The sequence below is a fragment of the Triplophysa rosa genome, linkage group LG1 (genome assembly GCF_024868665.1).
Source record: "Triplophysa rosa linkage group LG1, Trosa_1v2, whole genome shotgun sequence".
Lineage (NCBI taxonomy): Eukaryota > Metazoa > Chordata > Actinopteri > Cypriniformes > Nemacheilidae > Triplophysa > Triplophysa rosa.
Window position 1 is genome coordinate 15,582,865 of NC_079890.1, and position 18,928 is coordinate 15,601,792.

Genomic DNA, 18,928 nt, shown 5'->3' on the forward strand with positions numbered 1-18,928 from the left:
GATAACATTTAAAAACACTGTTCAATATCAAATAGGTTAAAATTCAACTCTAAAAAATGCTGGGTTATTTTCCATCCAACGTTGGCTCAAAAAGGGACAAACCCAGAATTTTGGGAGGAAACAACACAGGTTGGGTTGAAAAGGTTAAATATCAACACAATGACCACGTTTACATGGACAACAATAATCCGATATTAACACGATTAAGACAATACTCTGATTAAGAATGGACCATGTAAACAGAGCTTTTTGATGATCTTAATCCGTCTAAACTCATAATCGTAGTAAACACAAATCGAATTAAGACGGGTGGAGTACTCTTATTTTAGTCGCATTATCGAAGTGCGGTATAGACATGTACACAGCTTAATCGCATTATTACCGGCGCGTAGGAACTTTCGCGGCACTTTGCGACAGGTTACACACACGCACAGATGTGGACAGCTGTTTCGTTTTACGGCAAACAACATGGCTTCAAGCAAGAAAGCACATTTTTGGTCCGAACGGGAAACAAGAAAGATGCCAACAATTCTAGAAAATAAATCAAACACCAAAAACTGTATGTGGTACCATGGCGAAGACGAACTGTTTGTTGATACATGAAATTATGGAGGGAACATCAAAGGGCGTCGCTTAGGGACGTAATGACGTATGCCATTAATCGAAATATGTAGTGTAACATGTAAAACGGGAACATGAAAGGTATATTCTTAAAGCAACTCATGTAAACACAGGATTTTTCCTGGCTCAAAATGAGGTGGAGGTGGTGCCATCCTGATCTTGTACACACACGTAGGCCTACCGTACCTTTAAGTGGCTTAACCAAAGTGACTTTGAGTTTGACACATTAAAAGTTCTAACAAAATTAGATAAAAATGACATTTATTAAGTTATATAAAACATTACTTTTATTCAACCAAACAGAAATGTTTTTTTAATCAAATAAAGATTTTTTTATTATTTTCAACTACTTTTCAGCCCACAATAGCCAACTGAATTAACCAGTCTTTCTAAATGAGCAAAGCTCATTCACATCTTGCATTCTCTGTGGTTCACTTTAAATGATTCAAGGATCTCTTATATTCGCTAGTGACTGAAAAGTTCAATAGTTTAAATGAATCGGTTCAAATGAGTCATTCGTGTGCGAGTCGTTCTAAGCGCAATGTGCGTTCATACTGGCGAACTCGCTGTGTACAGTATACGCTGATTCAACGATCCGACTGCACAGCTAAAGACATTACAATGATGTACGTCATGTTAATTTAATAAATTTGAAGAAATTAAACGTACTTGGATGCTAAACAAACAGCTGTGAAACACAGGCTGGCTCTTGTTCTGCAACTCTTTTTAGCGCCTCAGTGTGCTGATAACGAAACAGCGCCAACACTGTGGCGTAATGTCGCAACTGCAGTTACAAATGACAGTTGGTTATATGCAGGCAGCATTTCTTGAGAAGACTCACAACATAATTTTGGCTGAGGCAGCACGACATTTGACGGAGGCTGCCGCCTCCAATTTCTGTATGCAGGAAAAACCCTGTAAACACCTTAATCGTATATATTATCTTACTCAGAATAAGGCAAATAATTAGATTACTGACGTCCATGTAAACGTGGTCAATGTTTGGGTTTGTCCCTTTCTGTCCCAATACTGGGTTGAAAATAACCTGCATTTTTAGAGGGAAGGCTCCAAATGAAACTGGATCGTTTTTAAACACTTGCCATACACAATAAGTGTTAGTTTGTTCTTATATTCATTTTTATGGCTCTACACAACTTACACCACTGGGGCCTGATTCACAAAACATTCTCAAGAAGAAAATTCTTCTTAACTGCCATGTTTTTCTTAAATTGTAATTTAAGAAAAAAGTTAGGAATGTTTTGTATTCCTGAAAAAAACTTCTTGAGACAGTTCTTAAAAATGTTCTCTAAATTGATCTTAGGCAGCCTCACGGTTGTTTTAAATCTCAAAAGGTAAGATGTTTAAACATGTATTTGGCTGTTTCACATGTGACGTGTATTTGGCTGTTTCACATGTGACGTGTATTGTATTGAGCCAGAATCATAATTTTGACGTTTACTTGCCATTAGGGAATATTTATTTTGATATAATAACGATAAGGTCTAGCTCCCTTACTTTAGATTTCATTATTAAAAACGGAGTGCTTTTTACATTATTCTGGGACTGGAAACGGAGAGGGTCACAAGTTATTATGCCGTAGTAACACACCAATAATAATATATTATATTTTTTTAACGCTTGCTAACATATTAGCTAACTTGCGATCGTAAATGCCATTTAACACATCACATGCTAATATATATAGGCTATATAAAAATGCGATGTGCTTGTTACACACAAAGTTACAAAGTTAATTGTATAGATAAACATATACAGTTACCACACGAGCAAGCGAGTGTAATCACATTATTTTATCCTTAAGACGAAAATGAAGATGTTCTTAAGAAAATATTTGAGAAGGTTTTAAGAAATGTTTGAGAATCGCACTTACGAACATTCTTACGAACTTCCTATAATTTATCTTAAGAACAATCTTATATTTTGTCTTAAGAACAGTTTCTTGAATCCGGCCCCGGGTGAATACATTCTATGTTGCTGTTTTACCTAAATGATTGATTACAATAAAAACCGAGAAAGCATGAGAATAGATTGCTGACTCATGTATTGGCATCACAATGGCTCCTACCTGTCCAAGTTATCCTGTGGGCCTTTAGACCCTTCTGCTGTTCTCTGTGAAGCTTTGGAGCTTTTGTTGGCAGTCATCTCCTCCTAGGGGCTCCCTCGCCTGTTAAAAAAAACATTGGTAAGAAAATATCTATAATAAATGCAAATGTACTATGGCAATATAAATACTAAACTGACACTTTTATTCTGATGACATCTCTATGGCCATACAAGGTATATCAATTATTTTTATATATATATTAAATACAAAACTACATTAACCTTTCTGAGCTGTTACAGTTTTTATAAACAGCGGAGGGCAAACATATAAACTAGTGTTGTCAATCGATTGAAAAAAATAATCGGATTAATCACACATTTTCTGTGATTAATCACAATTAATCACACATAACAATAATATTTTAAAATATACTTTTACATTTTAATAATTTCACATTTAATCTTCAAATTGATGTAGAAACAACATATTTCTTTAACAGCGTCATTTTATGAATGAAAGAAAACATTTTGATATTAGTACTGTAACTGATGTCTCTATTAAATTGATTATTTTAACATTAATTATAGCCATTCAACAATATAATTGAGAGCTATCATGAAATATACAGAAATTGAAGGAAGTTCTCAAACACTTTACAGTCTTTAATGCTAAATTATCAATTAAATGCAGAAGAATTCTCATTAAAGCTACAAAATCACATTGATTTCTTCTTTTATTTTGTTCTTTGATTAACATTAGTGACAGGAGTCACAGCAGCACGTTTAAGAACGTGGCCCCTTTAAGAGCTGTCTCAGTACGCAGATCTGACCGTCACCGCACTCCCATTTTCACAACTCTTTGCATTCATTTAAGATTTTATTTTACACTTTGAAGTCTTGCTTAAGAAAATGCTAGACAAAACGGGCTTTCTGACATAATCTTGTATGGTTTTATCCATTCAAGCACGAAAGAGAACTTAACACGGATGCGCTGTCTGACAGAGATTCACCGACGCAGCCTTCAGCCCATGACTGTTTACACCAGACTGGACCTCGCGTTGCGTTTTGCCGCGTCCCACAGTTTAGAAGCTGTCTATCTTCATTGAACGCATCAAAGCAACTGTTTAAAATCGCGCTTAAGTGGTTTAAAAGCCTGTACACGAATAAGAGCGTGATTACATAATGTAACGCTAGACAAAGAATGTCAAAACAAACGGATGCTGCGTTAATTGCGTTAAATATTTTTCACGCGTTAATTTGAAAAAATTAATTGCATGCATTAACGCGTTAACGTTGACAGCCCTAATATAAACTAGTGAGTATAAGAAAAGTTCCAAAAGGTTCAGATATGAAATTTGACATTGGTTAAGCCTGGATGGAAAATCTGATCTAAACCACAACAAATATGGACCGTATAGTCTCTAATAAAAATACATATCATCCCTGTATTGTAAACAACAAATCCCTCACCATCCCAGAAACACAGACAGACCCAGCAAGCTTCAGAGAAAGCGGTTTGCGTGTTAGATCCAGGTAATAAATCCTACAGTAGGCACTTAGGATATACATAAAGTTACTGTGACGAGGGAGGCGGGACGAGAGCCGTGAGAGAACGAAGCGAGGCCGGTGGCGAGAGTGATAATGAGTGTCAGCTGTGCGTTACACCGGTATCACATCTCTCACGGAGGAGCTCCAGAAGCATAAGAGGAGGAGCGACAGGAAGGCACGACGAGAGAGGACCAGGCCTGGACATTGTTAAGTTTTAGTTATGTTTGTGTAGCCGGCAGTCGACCGTGAGGTGGCTGTCGGCCCTTTTACTTCTGTGTTATTGTTTGTTTATTTTGATTAAAGTTGTTAAATGTTCGCCGGTTACCGCCTCCTTCCTTCCCTACTTTGATTTGTATTACATTGGTGCCGAAATCCGGGAGGAAGGAGGGACATGCTGTCGAAGAGCCCTCACCGCCGAGGGGCATCGCGGTGCTGACGAGTTCGGGCAGTGCGGACGAGGGACGTCCGCCAGCGGCTGCCCGAGGCGGTGATGCTGGAGCAAGTATGCGTCGGCTGGGACGGAGAGCTCGCTGCCTTGCTCCTGGGCCGAGGTGGGGTGGCTGCCGTCCGAGAGGGAGCGGAGGAGTTGTCGCCGTTGCCCGTGGGCCGGAGCCTGCTGCCGTCTGCCGTGAAGGGGAGGAGCAGGAAACGGGGGACTCGCTGCCGGCTGCCCTCAGCTGGAGGAGCCATCGCCGGCCGCCAGGGGGTGGAGGAGGATCGAGCCGTCCATCGAGCGTCCAGTACCACCGCATGGCACCGCGAGGAAGAGCCTCTCGGCTGGCTGAGGACCGAGCGACAGTTTGTCGGAGAACCGGACCAATTTTTTTTTTCCTCTCTCCCCTCTCTCGTCCCTGTCGCTCCTGGTGCTTCCGTCTCCGTTCTCTCGTCTCGTCTGTGCATACCCCAGGGGCTGCGGATGCCGAGACTGGCTCCCCGGGGGGGAGTAAGCACAGTCTCGGTGGTACCCCCCGGCCTGTGAGGGGCGATGGGCGTATGTAACGAGGAAGGCGGGACGAGAGCCGTGAAGCAACGAGGCGGGGCCGGTGGCGTGAGTGATAGTGGGAATCAGCTGTGCGCACACCGGTCCCGCATGTCTCATGGAGGAGATCGGGAGCATAAGAGGACGAGCGACAGGACTGCTGATGAGAGAGGACCGGGCTTGGACATGTGTTAAGTTTTATTTATGTTTGTGTTGCCGGCAGTCTACCGTGAGGTGGCTGTCGGCCCTTTTACTTCTGTGTTATTGTTTGTTTATTTTGATTAAAGTTGTTAAATGTTCGCCGGTTCCCGCCTCCTTCCTTCCCTACTTTGATTTGTATTACAGCTACCAAGAAATAACATACTCTAGTTCCCATTCAGAAAGAGAAAATAAATGCAAGCTTGAAAGCAGATGTCTTCTTTATTTTCAGAAGAAATGTAGGTAAAACGTACCCATATAAGTCATTGCCACAATAGATGTAACATATAGCTGATTTTGTTCTGAAACATTGTATATTATTGATTTTTCTTTTTTGTCATAATCATTTATTATTAGTCACTCTTAATTTTTGCCACTGGGTTTTGCAAATATCTAACCAATAAAAATATTAAAAAGTGCTTGTCAAAATGTGTATTTAATCATTTAATCATAGTACAGTGTTTTAGTCCAGTGAAAAATGGACATCCAAGGTTTCAGAAGGACAGCGCCAATATTACACTGGGGTGTTTAATGTGTTTGGCAAGTTGTTGTTTATGACAGAATTAGGGATGTTAATGATTAATCGACGATCGATTAATTGTCGATAACAGTTTAATCGAAATAACTTAATGATGATCGAGTTCAAAGTCATGCACGTGCGTGCGGCTTATGCACATAACACATACAGCAGACTCATGGAAAAACGCAATGGCTATCCGCTTATTACATTACTTGGCTCCCGACACACCACACCGTAGTTTTTCATTTTTCTTTTATAGAAATAAAAAGAAAGTTAATTTGAACAATGGACGCAGTCGTGAGGCGCGATTATTGACAGGTCAAGGTGGAGGAGAGCTTTTATTAATTAAAGTTTTATTTCTTCGTTTAATATAAGTAGCGTTGTCCTTGTTTTATTGTTGCATTTTCATTTAAAATAATAATAAACCACAAACTGTGTTGAAGTAAAGGGAAAATCCGAAGATCTTTGAATTTATTTACGTTACAAAACAGGTACAATGTTATCAGTCTTATTCGCTTTGTTAATAAACATTCTGTTTCATATAAGCAAGTTTGTCAGTGTACTATTTTTGTTGTTGTTTAATTACAAGTAAATAATGAATGAATAACTATTGGTATCAAAAGAAAATGTTGTTTTTCCTTGGATACCATCCGCCTTTGTTAGTAAAAGTTTACCATAAGTGCATTTGTAATGATACTAGGCTATTTTATGATTGTTGAGTTTTTCGTTAAGAATAATAATGAAGAAACATTTTAAGCATTTGTTTTAGTCAAAGAAAAAAGATCTAAAGCTGCAGATCAAAATAAGCGCTATAGATGCGAAATGCAAAGATATTTTATTTTATAATGTGTGGTATCGGTAACGTATGTTGTCACAAGTTTATTATCCTCACCGGCATTCCTAAAGTGTACAGTACCATCAGGGTTTTTAGGTTTGCATTGATCGCATGTGGACTGCTTATCAGTTATTTTATTCGAAATGGTATAGCACATCAATTAACTGTTATTTTAGCTTCTGCTCATGTAATACAAATAATTATGTTATTTATGTGAGATCAGTGGTGTAACTTTGTTTTCAAAAGTGGTGGGGACAAAGTCCTCCCCCACCCGCTGGGGTCGGTCAAATCAATGGAAAACAATACTTTAATAACGAAAATATTTATATAATAACTAAAATAATTTAAAATTACACTTCTTTATTGGTTTACACATTTTTTGTGCTTGGACAATGGATGCGCAAGCGGCACTTGTTTGCGGCGTGTTTGTTCCACAAGCTTAGTTTTATTCAAATAAGTGCTCGGGACACAATTGACTTGGCAAAAAGTGGTGGCGACATGTCCCACTCCTCCCACCTGCAAATTATGCCTTAGTGTGAGACACAAGTCTCAACTTCAGGACCGCTAAAGGTTGTAACACGTTATGGACATTTGTGAGTTAAAACACCCTTTTTCGAATTCTACAGATTCTCTGTAATACTATCGATAGCGTCCATGCGCTGTGTCCTATGCACATTTAGAAAGAAAATAACACGCTTATAATAACAAATCAACCTATTCTCTCACACAGATGCGCGCAATGATATGAGTCTGGCGACACGTTGTATATTGGTCCATATGTTAATTATCAAATACATAATTTTATTATATTATCAATCACAGAGATTCATTTTAACAATGCTACTAGGCATTTTTTTAAACTTAGAAACTAGGGCTGTGTATTGGCAAGTGCCTCCCGATACGATACATATCACGATAGATGGGTCACGATACAATATATTGCTATGTATTTCGATACGATACACATTTGCAACATATTGCAATACTTTAAATAGAAAATGTAAAATGTAGAGCTAGAAATACAACATGCTGTCCACCACATGCTGGGTTTTTCTGTAAGGATAAGTGTCAAAACATCCCTTACCTCTGCAGAGTGGCCATGATGTGCGATGCATGGACCTTTAGATCAGAGGTTTGGGTTCTCAAACTGTGGATTGCGCCCCTCATGTGGGTAGCACAGGGGAATAAGGTGGGTCACACAAGTCACTTGGCTGTTGTGGTGCATTACAGTTAAAACACTGAACATGGGCAGTATAAAACCCCTGCTTCATCCGTGCTGTAAATGCGCTGGTGTCACATCCGTAAAAGCACAATAAATGTCATTGTTACTTTTCTTAATAAACTTTTTGTCTAATGCACTGCAGTAGCCAAGTGACTTATGTGCTCCAAATGTTCTTATATTTTTCACCATGCTCGCTTCCACTTACTTTTGGCCGTATGTATATGACATGATTTTAAAAAAATATCGATAGTAGAGGTATCACTATCGATACACTATTGAAAAAAAAAATATTGCGATAGTTACATGTATCGATATTTTTGCACAGCCCTATTAGAAACCTTTTTATTCAGGTGAGGAAGATGGTGTTTTGCGTGGATTTTGCGCGCTGTCATGCTTATATGCCACTGCAGAGGCATATTTCAGTATTAATGTTAACGAGTAATCGATTAATTGATCGTTAATGTAAATTAAAATCGATTATGGGAATTTGTCTAAATTGACATCCCTAGACAAAATGGTACAATGCAAATTGATAGATGCTTGCTATACCTCATTTGCTGGTCTCTCAATATGACAGGTCACATTAATTGACTATATTTTTATGATGCAAAGAATTTATGATGCAACATTTTTATACGTCATGAGCTAAATTAATAACAAATAAAGCACATACATTTCATACTTCAGAAATCTTTTAAAAATAACTTCCAGCCGACAGCATTAGCACTATTCAGTCTGCACTCCTCTCCCTGCCCACAGTTCACATTCCCTAGTAAAATAGGATTTTTTTAAACTGTTATATGTTAACTACAATCATTTGTGAGGCAAAACCCCTCATTCCAATAGCTTGGAAAAAAGCAAAGTAATAGTATAACGTTATTTAAAAAGCCACATGATGTGAGGTATGATTTATGCCTGTATAGGACAAATGGAGCATAAGAAGTTACACACCAAAGTTCATTCAAATCCCCCACATTGTTTTGCAGTACATGTATTATATATATAACTACCTCTTCTGACAGGTTAAACAAAGCCTGCTATCTTTGTCACTTTAAACAGACCAATAAGCTGTTTGCACTACCTCACATCTGCACTGTTGTATATTTCACTGGTTTGCACTCTATCTGCCATTACCTATCTTCGACCTTTTTTTTAAATACGCCTGCTTGTAAAGTTGTATTTTTATTCTGTGTTAATGTTATTTGTATGCACCATGGGTCTGAGAGTAATGCAATTTCAATCATCTATATGTATGTACTGTACATGTGGCAGAATTGACAATAAAGCAGACTTGCAGACGAAACATGCAGACGAAAGAATAGCAGCCCCGAACCTGCAATTTAAGGTACAGAGACTTTCAGTGAAACAGAGATTCTAAAAAATCTGTTTGTAGAATCAGAGAGCCATGCCAAATGCCTTTAGTGTAAGAAGCAATGTTTGGACGGCGTGTTTGTATTCATGCCAAGCTAAGCAGAGCTAAGCTAAGCTAGTCTCTTGGTTCATTAAATAGTGGTTGCTTTCTCCCATGAACGTTTGCACCTTAGGACTAAATAATCCCCTGTTTAATGGCAGATATAAGTTTTACAAGCTGAGCCAGGGAGTTGTGGTTTGGGATCTTTGAGCACAGAGGTGCTCAGGTTAGTTGTTGAGAAAGAGAGGGCTGCTTTTCAATTTGTCAGTTTAAAGCCATAACAAAGCTTGAAAATATTTGATGAGCATTAAATTAAGTCCCTAAAATTATTCCTGAACACATTTCCCCAGTTTAACTATAAATCTAATACTTTAGTCTTTATAACCCCAAAACTCCTAATACAACAATGAGCTCAGATGCTCTCTCTTAACCGCAGCACAAACACTATACCTGAAAAGTGCCTTCAACACATCTTAATCAACACATCTCCACCCTTCATGACCACAGTGCCATGTGCATATATACTACTTGTCACTTCCTCCCATCAAACCGGAGAGGACAGCAGAAGTGGGAAAGATTAGTTATCCACACTCAAAAGGAAAAGGCCTCCCATCTTGGCAAGCGTACACTCGTTTGTTTGTGAGTTCATAAGGACAACAATAATAAATGCCCTCAGAGAGCGATGGGTGTAGCTGGGTGCACTGGGGGCTTGTTTACAGGAAGCTGTTGTATGCAGTATTCAACCAACCAGAAGCAGAGCTTAAAGCCCAACAGAGACAGATGAGGGGAGAGACAGCATTCCTTCTGTCAGCTATTTCCTGTTTCGGAGGACTGCAAAAAACATGAATCTTCATTTTCAAACTGACTGCAGGCTCTTATTCAGACTTCGGAATGTAAAATGTTTTTGCTCTTGATGAATTATTCATGATGTCTTCTGCTGTAAGGAACACAATAGCGCTGCACTACCACTTTAACTTACCAAACTGGCACTGAACAGAGACCATTGTATTCGGTCCTAATTTCAGTTTTTGTTCTATTTAAGTCTGAATAATGCTTTGTTTGCAACAAGAGCACCTGCCCTAAGGTTAAGACGACTTCCTATGCAGTGTTTTACACAGAATATTTCCATTCGAAAATGTCTCAATTATTGCTGTTACTTTAGGGAAATCGTACTAGCTGCAAAGAGAGATAAAACTGCGGCTAACCAAAACAGCGTAAAATGTAAATATTTTCTTTTTGCTATGACATGGGAGGCACAAGTTTTTTTCCAATCAGGTTGAATATTTTTACTGAGCTATTCATGGTGAGCAGCTGTAAAAATAAAGCCAGCAGAACATGGGAATATGTTACATTATTAAAGGTTCACTATCATTAATAATACAATTCTGTCATCATTTACTCACCTCACCCTGTCATTTTAAACCTGTATGACTTTCTTTCACAGAACACAAAAGAAGATATTTTGAAGAATGTCAGTAACCATAAAACGGCAGTACCCAATAACTTTCATTGGCTTTGTGTCTATACAATAGAACTGCCGTTGTTCGGTGACCAACATTCTTCAAAATATCTTATTTTGTGTTCTGCAAAATAAAGTAAGTCATACAGGTTTGAAATGACAAGATGACGAGCAAATGATGACAGAATTTTCATTTATGGGTGAACTATCCCTTTAAGACTGCAAGGCAAATTTAGCTTACAAACCAAAGCTACAGAAAAGATCAAATAAATAAACCCTACTCCCAAAAACCCCAATACGAAATAGTATTTTATGTACTAAAAATACATGGATGCAGAATCACGTTTATACAGTAAAACTGCTTGCTTCATAATAAGAACAAGTTATGACTCAAAGATTATATTAAACATGCATAACCTGTTTAAATCACAGAAGACTGGAAGAAGATTAAGAACTGCTGAATGTAATTGACAATCTACTTGTTTAATATGTTGTTCTACATCAGTAAGCACTGCATGGATGACTGCAAAGTAGGGCTGCAGCTATCGATTATTTTAGTAATCGAGTATTCTACTGATTTTCCATCGATTAATCGTGTATTCGGATAATAAGTACTTTTTCTTTATTAAAGAGCAATACTAAATATACAAGAGAAAAGAAGACAGGTCTCTTAAAATGAACAACTAATTTGTTCCCTTTTTAGAAAAATTTACATATTTATTGCTGAAATTGCATACATTAATATCTGTGAAAACTAAACCCATTTAGTACATTCCATTGCCATATTACATTCAAAATGCAATATAGGCTTAATACAAATGTATAAATAAGAAACATTAATAAAATTAGAAAGAATAATTTCAAAGGTAAACAACTAACTTCAGCTCATGCATGACGCATTTAGTTTATCTAAATTAGTTTTAGTTTATTTTATTTTTTACTATTAAACAGTAATATATTTGTCCACATAAAAATACAGTGTTAACCGGACTTTCATCTTGGCAGGTCGTCGGAAGACGCTTATTTTTTAGTGTGTTAGCTTCACTCAGTAAAATGTTCTGAAATAAACTCTCAGAGCAACTCTAGAGATGAAGTTCATGTGTTTATGTCCTCATAAAGTGCAGTTCATTCACTCAGACACGCAGAACAGCCAGATGGCATGTGTAAATAACATGATTCGGCATCCACTAACGTTAGTCCGAATCTAGTTTTATGGACTCAATGCAGCCGGAAAACAAGTTTCACTCGCAAAATAGACTAAAACTAAGTAAAATAGCAGTTCACCATTTCAATAAGCTATCACTTATTTATCAGCATGAGAAATACGTGTGAGCGTGTGAACAGTCTAAATTGCGTGTGTCTCACGGTGAATGCGTGAGACTTGAGAGCCCTGTAACATGTATAGAGTTTAGCGGGCTGTGCGTCAGTAATAACGGTCCGTGGGGAAACGCAGTGCTCCGTGTGTACTGTAGTTAAATGGATTAAACGAAGCTTTGAGGCAACAAAAATTGCCTCGATGATTTTTTGTATTCGAATTACTCGAGTTACTCGGGGAATCGTTTCAGCCCTACTACAAAGAAGCTGGGTTTATTCCAACATTGTATTACAAAAACATTAAAATGCAATTACCGAGGTCATGGGCATAAGTTAGCTTTATGGCATATTGCTTTCTTAGGAAATGGCGACCATATCCGCTTTACCTCTTCTCCTAAAACTGGTCACATTAAACATTCATCTTTATTATTCATTACACCAATTTCCATGTTTAATGGCTCAACGGCCATGTCACCCTCTCATCAGCAGTGGTACCATTTCAAAGCAGTGAGGAACAATCATCTCTTTCACTCAGATATTTATCTACAACAGGAAGAGCAAGAGCTGCACCCATTTCTTTGAAAACAAAATAGATGACCTTAATTCTGAATATGTAAGAGGTTTAGAGGTTATTAAAAGATAACAAATGTGTCGAGATAAACAAAACCTTTTGCAGTGAGATCTTAGGAATCATCTAGGATTTTCTGATTATGATGTGTGTAATAGTCACTCCTGTCCAGTATCACTGACCACTAGGGATGTAACGATTCACCGTGAGCCGGTTGAAAATCGATTATAATGTGTGACGATTCAAATCGGTTGAGGTTTGAACTGAATCGCAATACATTTTTTGAACAGCAGGGGCCGCCATGTTCACTGCAAACCTAAACGTGGACATGCTGATATTTCTTAAATGCAAAAAATCCAAGAAAAGCACAGACAGTATTAGTTTGTTTATATTAAAGAGACTTTTTCTATTATTAATTTGTTATAAAATTGCAGTTTAGTTTTGTTATTTGAAATAAAACATAATTTTATTATACAAAGAAACGTGAAGCATTTAAGAAATAATGCAAGGGAAGGCGTTCATTTCTAATTTGTTTCAACTCATTTTGTAAAAATAAATCGTGAATAAATCGCATCGTGAGATCAGAATCTTGAATCGATTGCATCCTGAGCTGAGTGAATCGTTACATCCCTACTGACCACTGCCTAACAAGAAGCATTGCAGACATTTCTGTCAGTCGAGGATGTCACACTTATTAAACTTCCTAAGCTTCCACCAAAATGTCTAATAGACTTGCTTAAACAGCTCTCATCACTCCAAAAATAGTTATATATTTACATGACAGAGAAGAGAGAACGTCTTTGTTCGATATGTCCTTGAACACAGTGTGGTTAAAATGTAAGCTCCTTTATCTTTGGTTCAAACAAACACTATCTGACCAGCTCCTTCGGGATGAATGACACAGCGAGGAATGTTCTGGGTTCAAGATGAGACCACAGGGCCATGGTCTTGTCAGTGACGACAGGTCAATTGGCTAGATGAGCAGAGCTCTATTTAAAGGAATGCACTAATATTTGCCCTGTCCATCAAACTTCACATTCAACACACTGGAGTTTCAGAATGAGGAGAATTCTTCAACAGACTGGGAGGGATTCATCTAATGTCAATAAACAGGAAGCAACAGACAGTTACACATAAAATTAGCTGATTTTGTTGATCAGTGAACACAGCAAGTTATTAAAAAGGAAGAAACAAAAAGCGGAAAAGTTAAAATAATTCCGTTTGAAGATGGAAAATGTTTTTCGGTTGTCCTGCCAATATTATAGGGTAATGTAGGACTTTTTGCACATTTGACTTCTGCACATTATTTGTGCCTAATTTTCCCACCATTTCTTTGGCAGAATGAATAAAACATCCCTGCTGTTCAGCAGCTCAGCCTCTAAAGTCTTTTTAAAACAAGAGGTACAACAAACTACTGTACATTTTCAGCTCCCCCTGAACTTCGTTACCCCTCAGAGCTTGCTCATTCATTTCTCTTCCTCATTTCTTTCCTTGTACCCTGTAAACTCTATGTTGTTATTACCAAATCAGACATGACTGTGTGAGAATGGTGGTTAGATTACAGTATAAATACCACGGGAGAGAGGGACCCCATTCCAGGCTCTTACCTCGCGCACCATCATATGGTCTTCATCAGGTCTCTTGCAGAGATTTATATACTGCATGAGGTACATGTTAATGCTGCTGTGATCATGCAACTATGTCGTGTTGGGGCAAGAAAAGATGACCAATGTGTCTCTAGAACGATGAGAAGTTTTTAAACACGCTCTCACCTGGACTAATCCCTCTGGAGCTGCTAATTAAAATCTCCCAGAAAAGTTTGATGGATAAAAGGAAGAGGTTTATCCATCCAACACAGAGCATGCAAAGGGGAGGCTTTTGTTTCCTTTAGACTTGGTTTCAATCCCAAGTCTTTGAATAATGACACAGAGTTTGTCTCTGGGTTGGGGGCTCTGGGTAAGAGGGATTGTTGTACCCTGCCGAGCTGCTTAAATGTCTTTCCTTCTGAGCCTTTCATGAACTGTGCAACTTGGCCTGTCACAGCTCCCAGCAGCTGCACGCTCCCCACACAATACCCAAGATTCCTTGCTCCCATAGTGCTGACTGGACAGGCCAGATGGAACCAATTTTTAAGCCCTTTTCATTCTCTGTCTTCCCTTTCAGCTGTTTACAGTTCTTTCCTTCACATTGAGGAAATTGTGGAATGCTGCTCAAGATGACGTGGGAATCTGAAAAGTCAAATGGATCAGTTTTATTTCAGTGCTCGGTTTGTAACCGATGGCACTAGGTCTACATCAGGGGTCTCCAACTTTTTTGTAAGCGAGGGCTACCCGAAGAGATAAAATCATCCAGAGGGCTACTTGGATATTATGAAAAAATACTTTCAAACTTTAAACTGTGTGATGTGATGCATTATTTTTTGTTATCCTTTACTTTTAATGTTTATGTTTTTTGTTACAGTCAATTTCACCTTAGTTATACCACCATAACCATTCACAGAATAGGGTATTAGAGTGGTTAAATTAGAATTTTTTTATGTTTTAAAGGAACAATACGGCATTTTTAGGAGGATCTATTGACAGAAATACAATATAATATACAAAACTATTTCTTCAGAGGTGTATAAAGACCTTACATAATGAACTTTTATGTTTCTAATACCTTAGAATAAGCTGTTTATATCTACATACAGAGCGGACCTACATACATTGAATTCGCCGCCATGTTTTGTACAGCAGCCCTAAACGGACAAACAACTCTACAACGCGCTTTTTCTCTTCCTCTCCGCTGCGGTATCGTGGTGAAACGGATCGCGGGAAGATCCGTGATCCGTACGGATTGTGCTCTCCGGTGCGGAACGCATGTGACCCGCGCGGATTAACTGAAAGTTTATTCATCATTGAGTAAAACGCGCTCTCGTTCGCTCTCCAGTTTCAGCTCCAACTCACTCTCTCTCTCAAGTATCTGGACGAGTACAATATTAAAGCGGTTCCAGATAAACAATGACGCTCAAAACTGCTCCGTCACACAGCTAATATTACAACAACAACATATCTTGATATGTTAGTATGTTACTCACATACTGATCCGAATCAAAGCAACCTCCTCGGGGATGATTTTTAGACGATCTTTCTCTCCAACGTCTCTCTCTGCTGGAAAGTATCTCCATAGATATCTGTGAGTACATATCTGCTAACGTGTCTCTGCTGTAAAGTCTTTATAATATTAACGCAGGTCCTAGCTCCTGGCTGACTTTATCCTTCTTTTTAAACGTAAAATCCACAAACCTTTTATTTTATGTAATACATAAGTCATAACTCTTTCTACAGTCTTTCTAATGCCCGGAAAATCTCTTCCCTGCGTCAACATGAGAACGACATCTTTTTGTACTGTGGTGGCCACCGTCGTGTTTGGACTGAGCGATTCATGGCAAATCTATAATACAACGCTAGTGGCCGCTGTTAATTAAGAACTGCGCCTTTAATGGTTCATAAAGAAATTGAATAAAATATTAAAATGTGAAATAACACTGCATAAACTCGACTTTAAATTAAATATACATTAATCCTACCTTCACTTTAAGAGCTAATACACGGATCCAGCATACTGTTACACATGCATTTTGTTTTGAACTGTTTACATTTGTTAAAGCAGGGCCATTTTTTCACATCCTTTGGAATTGTCATCACCTTATGATGCTATTACTGTCATGGTCCTGCCTCCTTGTTCATGATTTTCTAGTCTAGTGGCAGGATCGTGAAAGATCCCTTGTGTCTAGTGTGAGAAAGACATGGCATTGTTTGTTTCTTACATGCCATGCACTTTCTCGTGTCTCGTCTTTGGCCCCGCCCCTCTCGTTCCTCGTACAGCTTTCCTGCTGTGTCTCATCACCCACACCTGCCCATTGTTATCCTCCCTTTTTAGTTTCCCCTATATTATGCCCTCGTGTTCATTGTCCTGTGCTCGTTCGTTGTGCTTAGCTGTTTGTAAAAGTCACTGTGTTTGCTCGTGTTCCTGCTTCCTTGCCTTGTCAGTGGATTATACGTTTGTGAGTTACCTTGCCCTGCCCTTGTTACCCTTCTGTGTTTTCGTAAGACGTTGTGTCATTGTTTTTTCAGTTAGTTTAGTTGTTTATCCTGTCCTTACGTCTTGCCCCCACGTGGGAAGTCTTTATTTTGTGTAGATACTCTTAGGTTAGTTTTCCCCCATCGAGGGTGTTTTGTTTTTGTTAATAAAATCTTTGTTAACCCCTTCCCTGCTGCTCGCAATTGGGTTCTTCCCCACACAACCCTGACAATTACTTATTCTAATCAGAAATTGTCCGCTAAAACCCCACTCACTCTGCTGCAATCTGTCTCGCCAGAGCGCCATTCACATTGTTTAACAAATATTACATATGACATTTGTTCCAAATCTTCGTTAATGTAGATACCAACTTCACCCTTGACTGCAACATACATAATAATTTTTGGTTAACGTTTTCAGTCGGGCTGGTAACGTTATCCACAAGGACTAAAATTTTAACTTGAATTTGCGCATGCAGAATTAATACATAAAACATTTGCTACTAAGCACTGTTTCTGTCCAGTCCAGTGAGTCAAAGAGAACAAAAAAGGACCTTCTTTATAATCTGGTAACCTATATCACTAAGGAAAATTTTGGTTTCTGCAATAGAATAACTGTAGGTTGTATTATTTCATAAATAGGCTATATTGTATATTATAAATGATTTGCTGCTCAGAGCACAATAAACACGCAGCTTTCGGAGGTGAAGGCATGCTCTTTAGGAACGCAGCTGTATAAGACTGTTATGGGAGGTAATACCGAACTACTTTCCTGTCAGACTTTGGCTAAAGCATTTTTGAACAACATTCCACACCACACATCTTCTTGTCGGATAAAAATGTAATCGGCTCAATTCAGCGCATACGTTTTTTTATGCACTTTTTAAGGATTTATGTGCGTCTTTGCATTTGATATGTCTGCGCACAGCACACACATCTTCTTAAGCTCACAGGGATCAAATTGAGTTTTCCTTTACATATTTTTGCACTTGAATATGAAGAGTTTGGTTCCAAAATGAGATAACTTCGTTTTTAAAAATGTTTTTATTATGTTATCATGTTTTCATTGTGTTTTATTGTGTTAGTTAGCTGTATTTTTGGAGTTATTATGGCTTAAATCAAAACAAACCAACTGCAGTTTGATTTATATTAATTGCAATGCACAATAAAAATAACATGATTTTTCATGACGTTATCTCATTTTGGAACCAAACTTTTCATATTTACATCGGCAAAGCTTAAAAACATGTGCAAATGATAAACTTTCATGACGATGCAGCACTCGCCGGATTGGTATAGTCCTGAGCATCATTCATGTGCAGCTCTTACTGTTGAGCCCTGTGCATGGCGGGCACCTCAAAAAGTTAATGCGGGCCACTAGGTGCCCGCGCGAACCACGTTGGAGACCACTGCTCTACATAGTGTTCACATTGGATTTCTTCAAATAGTTTATGGAAGTCGGAAGTCAGAATCAATGTTTCACGTGGCGAATTCGGAGAATATTTTTACCTGAATTACAGCTGAGTGTTAATGTGCTCAAAAACATGTTGCCTTTTCTTCCCTGACAAGTGTTCCACACATGCAGCTGACATAAAGGAAAAATCCTATCCAATGTAGTGTTTTCCGTGTTAACTTCTATCTTTTGCGATGTCCTAACAGCTGTGAAAAACAACATTTTGTTGAAACAACTCATATATCAACAGTGTTGGGTAAGTTACTCTCAAAAAGTAATTAATTACTAGTTACTAATTACATATTCAATAGTGTAATTAGATTACTGTACAAATTACTCTCTCCAAAATGTATTTAGTTACTTATTACTAATTACTTTCTATATCCTACATCAACCTTGATGAGTTAAGTGATTCAAGGATAGACATGAAAGGGCTCTTTTAATTCATTTAAATAAATAATATTAAACTACATAAAGTACTCTTATTAACTGACCAAAGTATTACAAATGTGAGAATTATACATTAAAGCACAGATTTTAAAGTTAGACTTTGAATTTTGATGTCAATTCCACTATTGCACACACATATATTACACAAAGTATTTAGTTTAATTACATCAAAAGTAACTGTAATTAAATTACAGAAAAAATAAGAGTAATCCCTTACTTTAC

The 18,928-nt window shown here is 38.0% G+C and overlaps 1 protein-coding gene across 3 annotated transcripts in view; it reads right to left on the minus strand.

Annotated features, from left to right (window-relative positions):
- The window catches only part of dennd2b (DENN domain containing 2B), a 68,094-nt gene that overhangs the window by 34,228 nt on the left and 14,938 nt on the right, over positions 1–18,928 (minus strand). For all 3 annotated transcript variants that reach the window (XM_057329481.1, XM_057329472.1, XM_057329489.1), the window contains exon 2: positions 2,708–2,806. In XM_057329481.1, coding sequence (XP_057185464.1) covers positions 2,708–2,784 — 77 coding nt within the window. In that variant the 5' untranslated portion in view covers positions 2,785–2,806. The remainder of the gene's footprint in view (positions 1–2,707; positions 2,807–18,928) is intronic.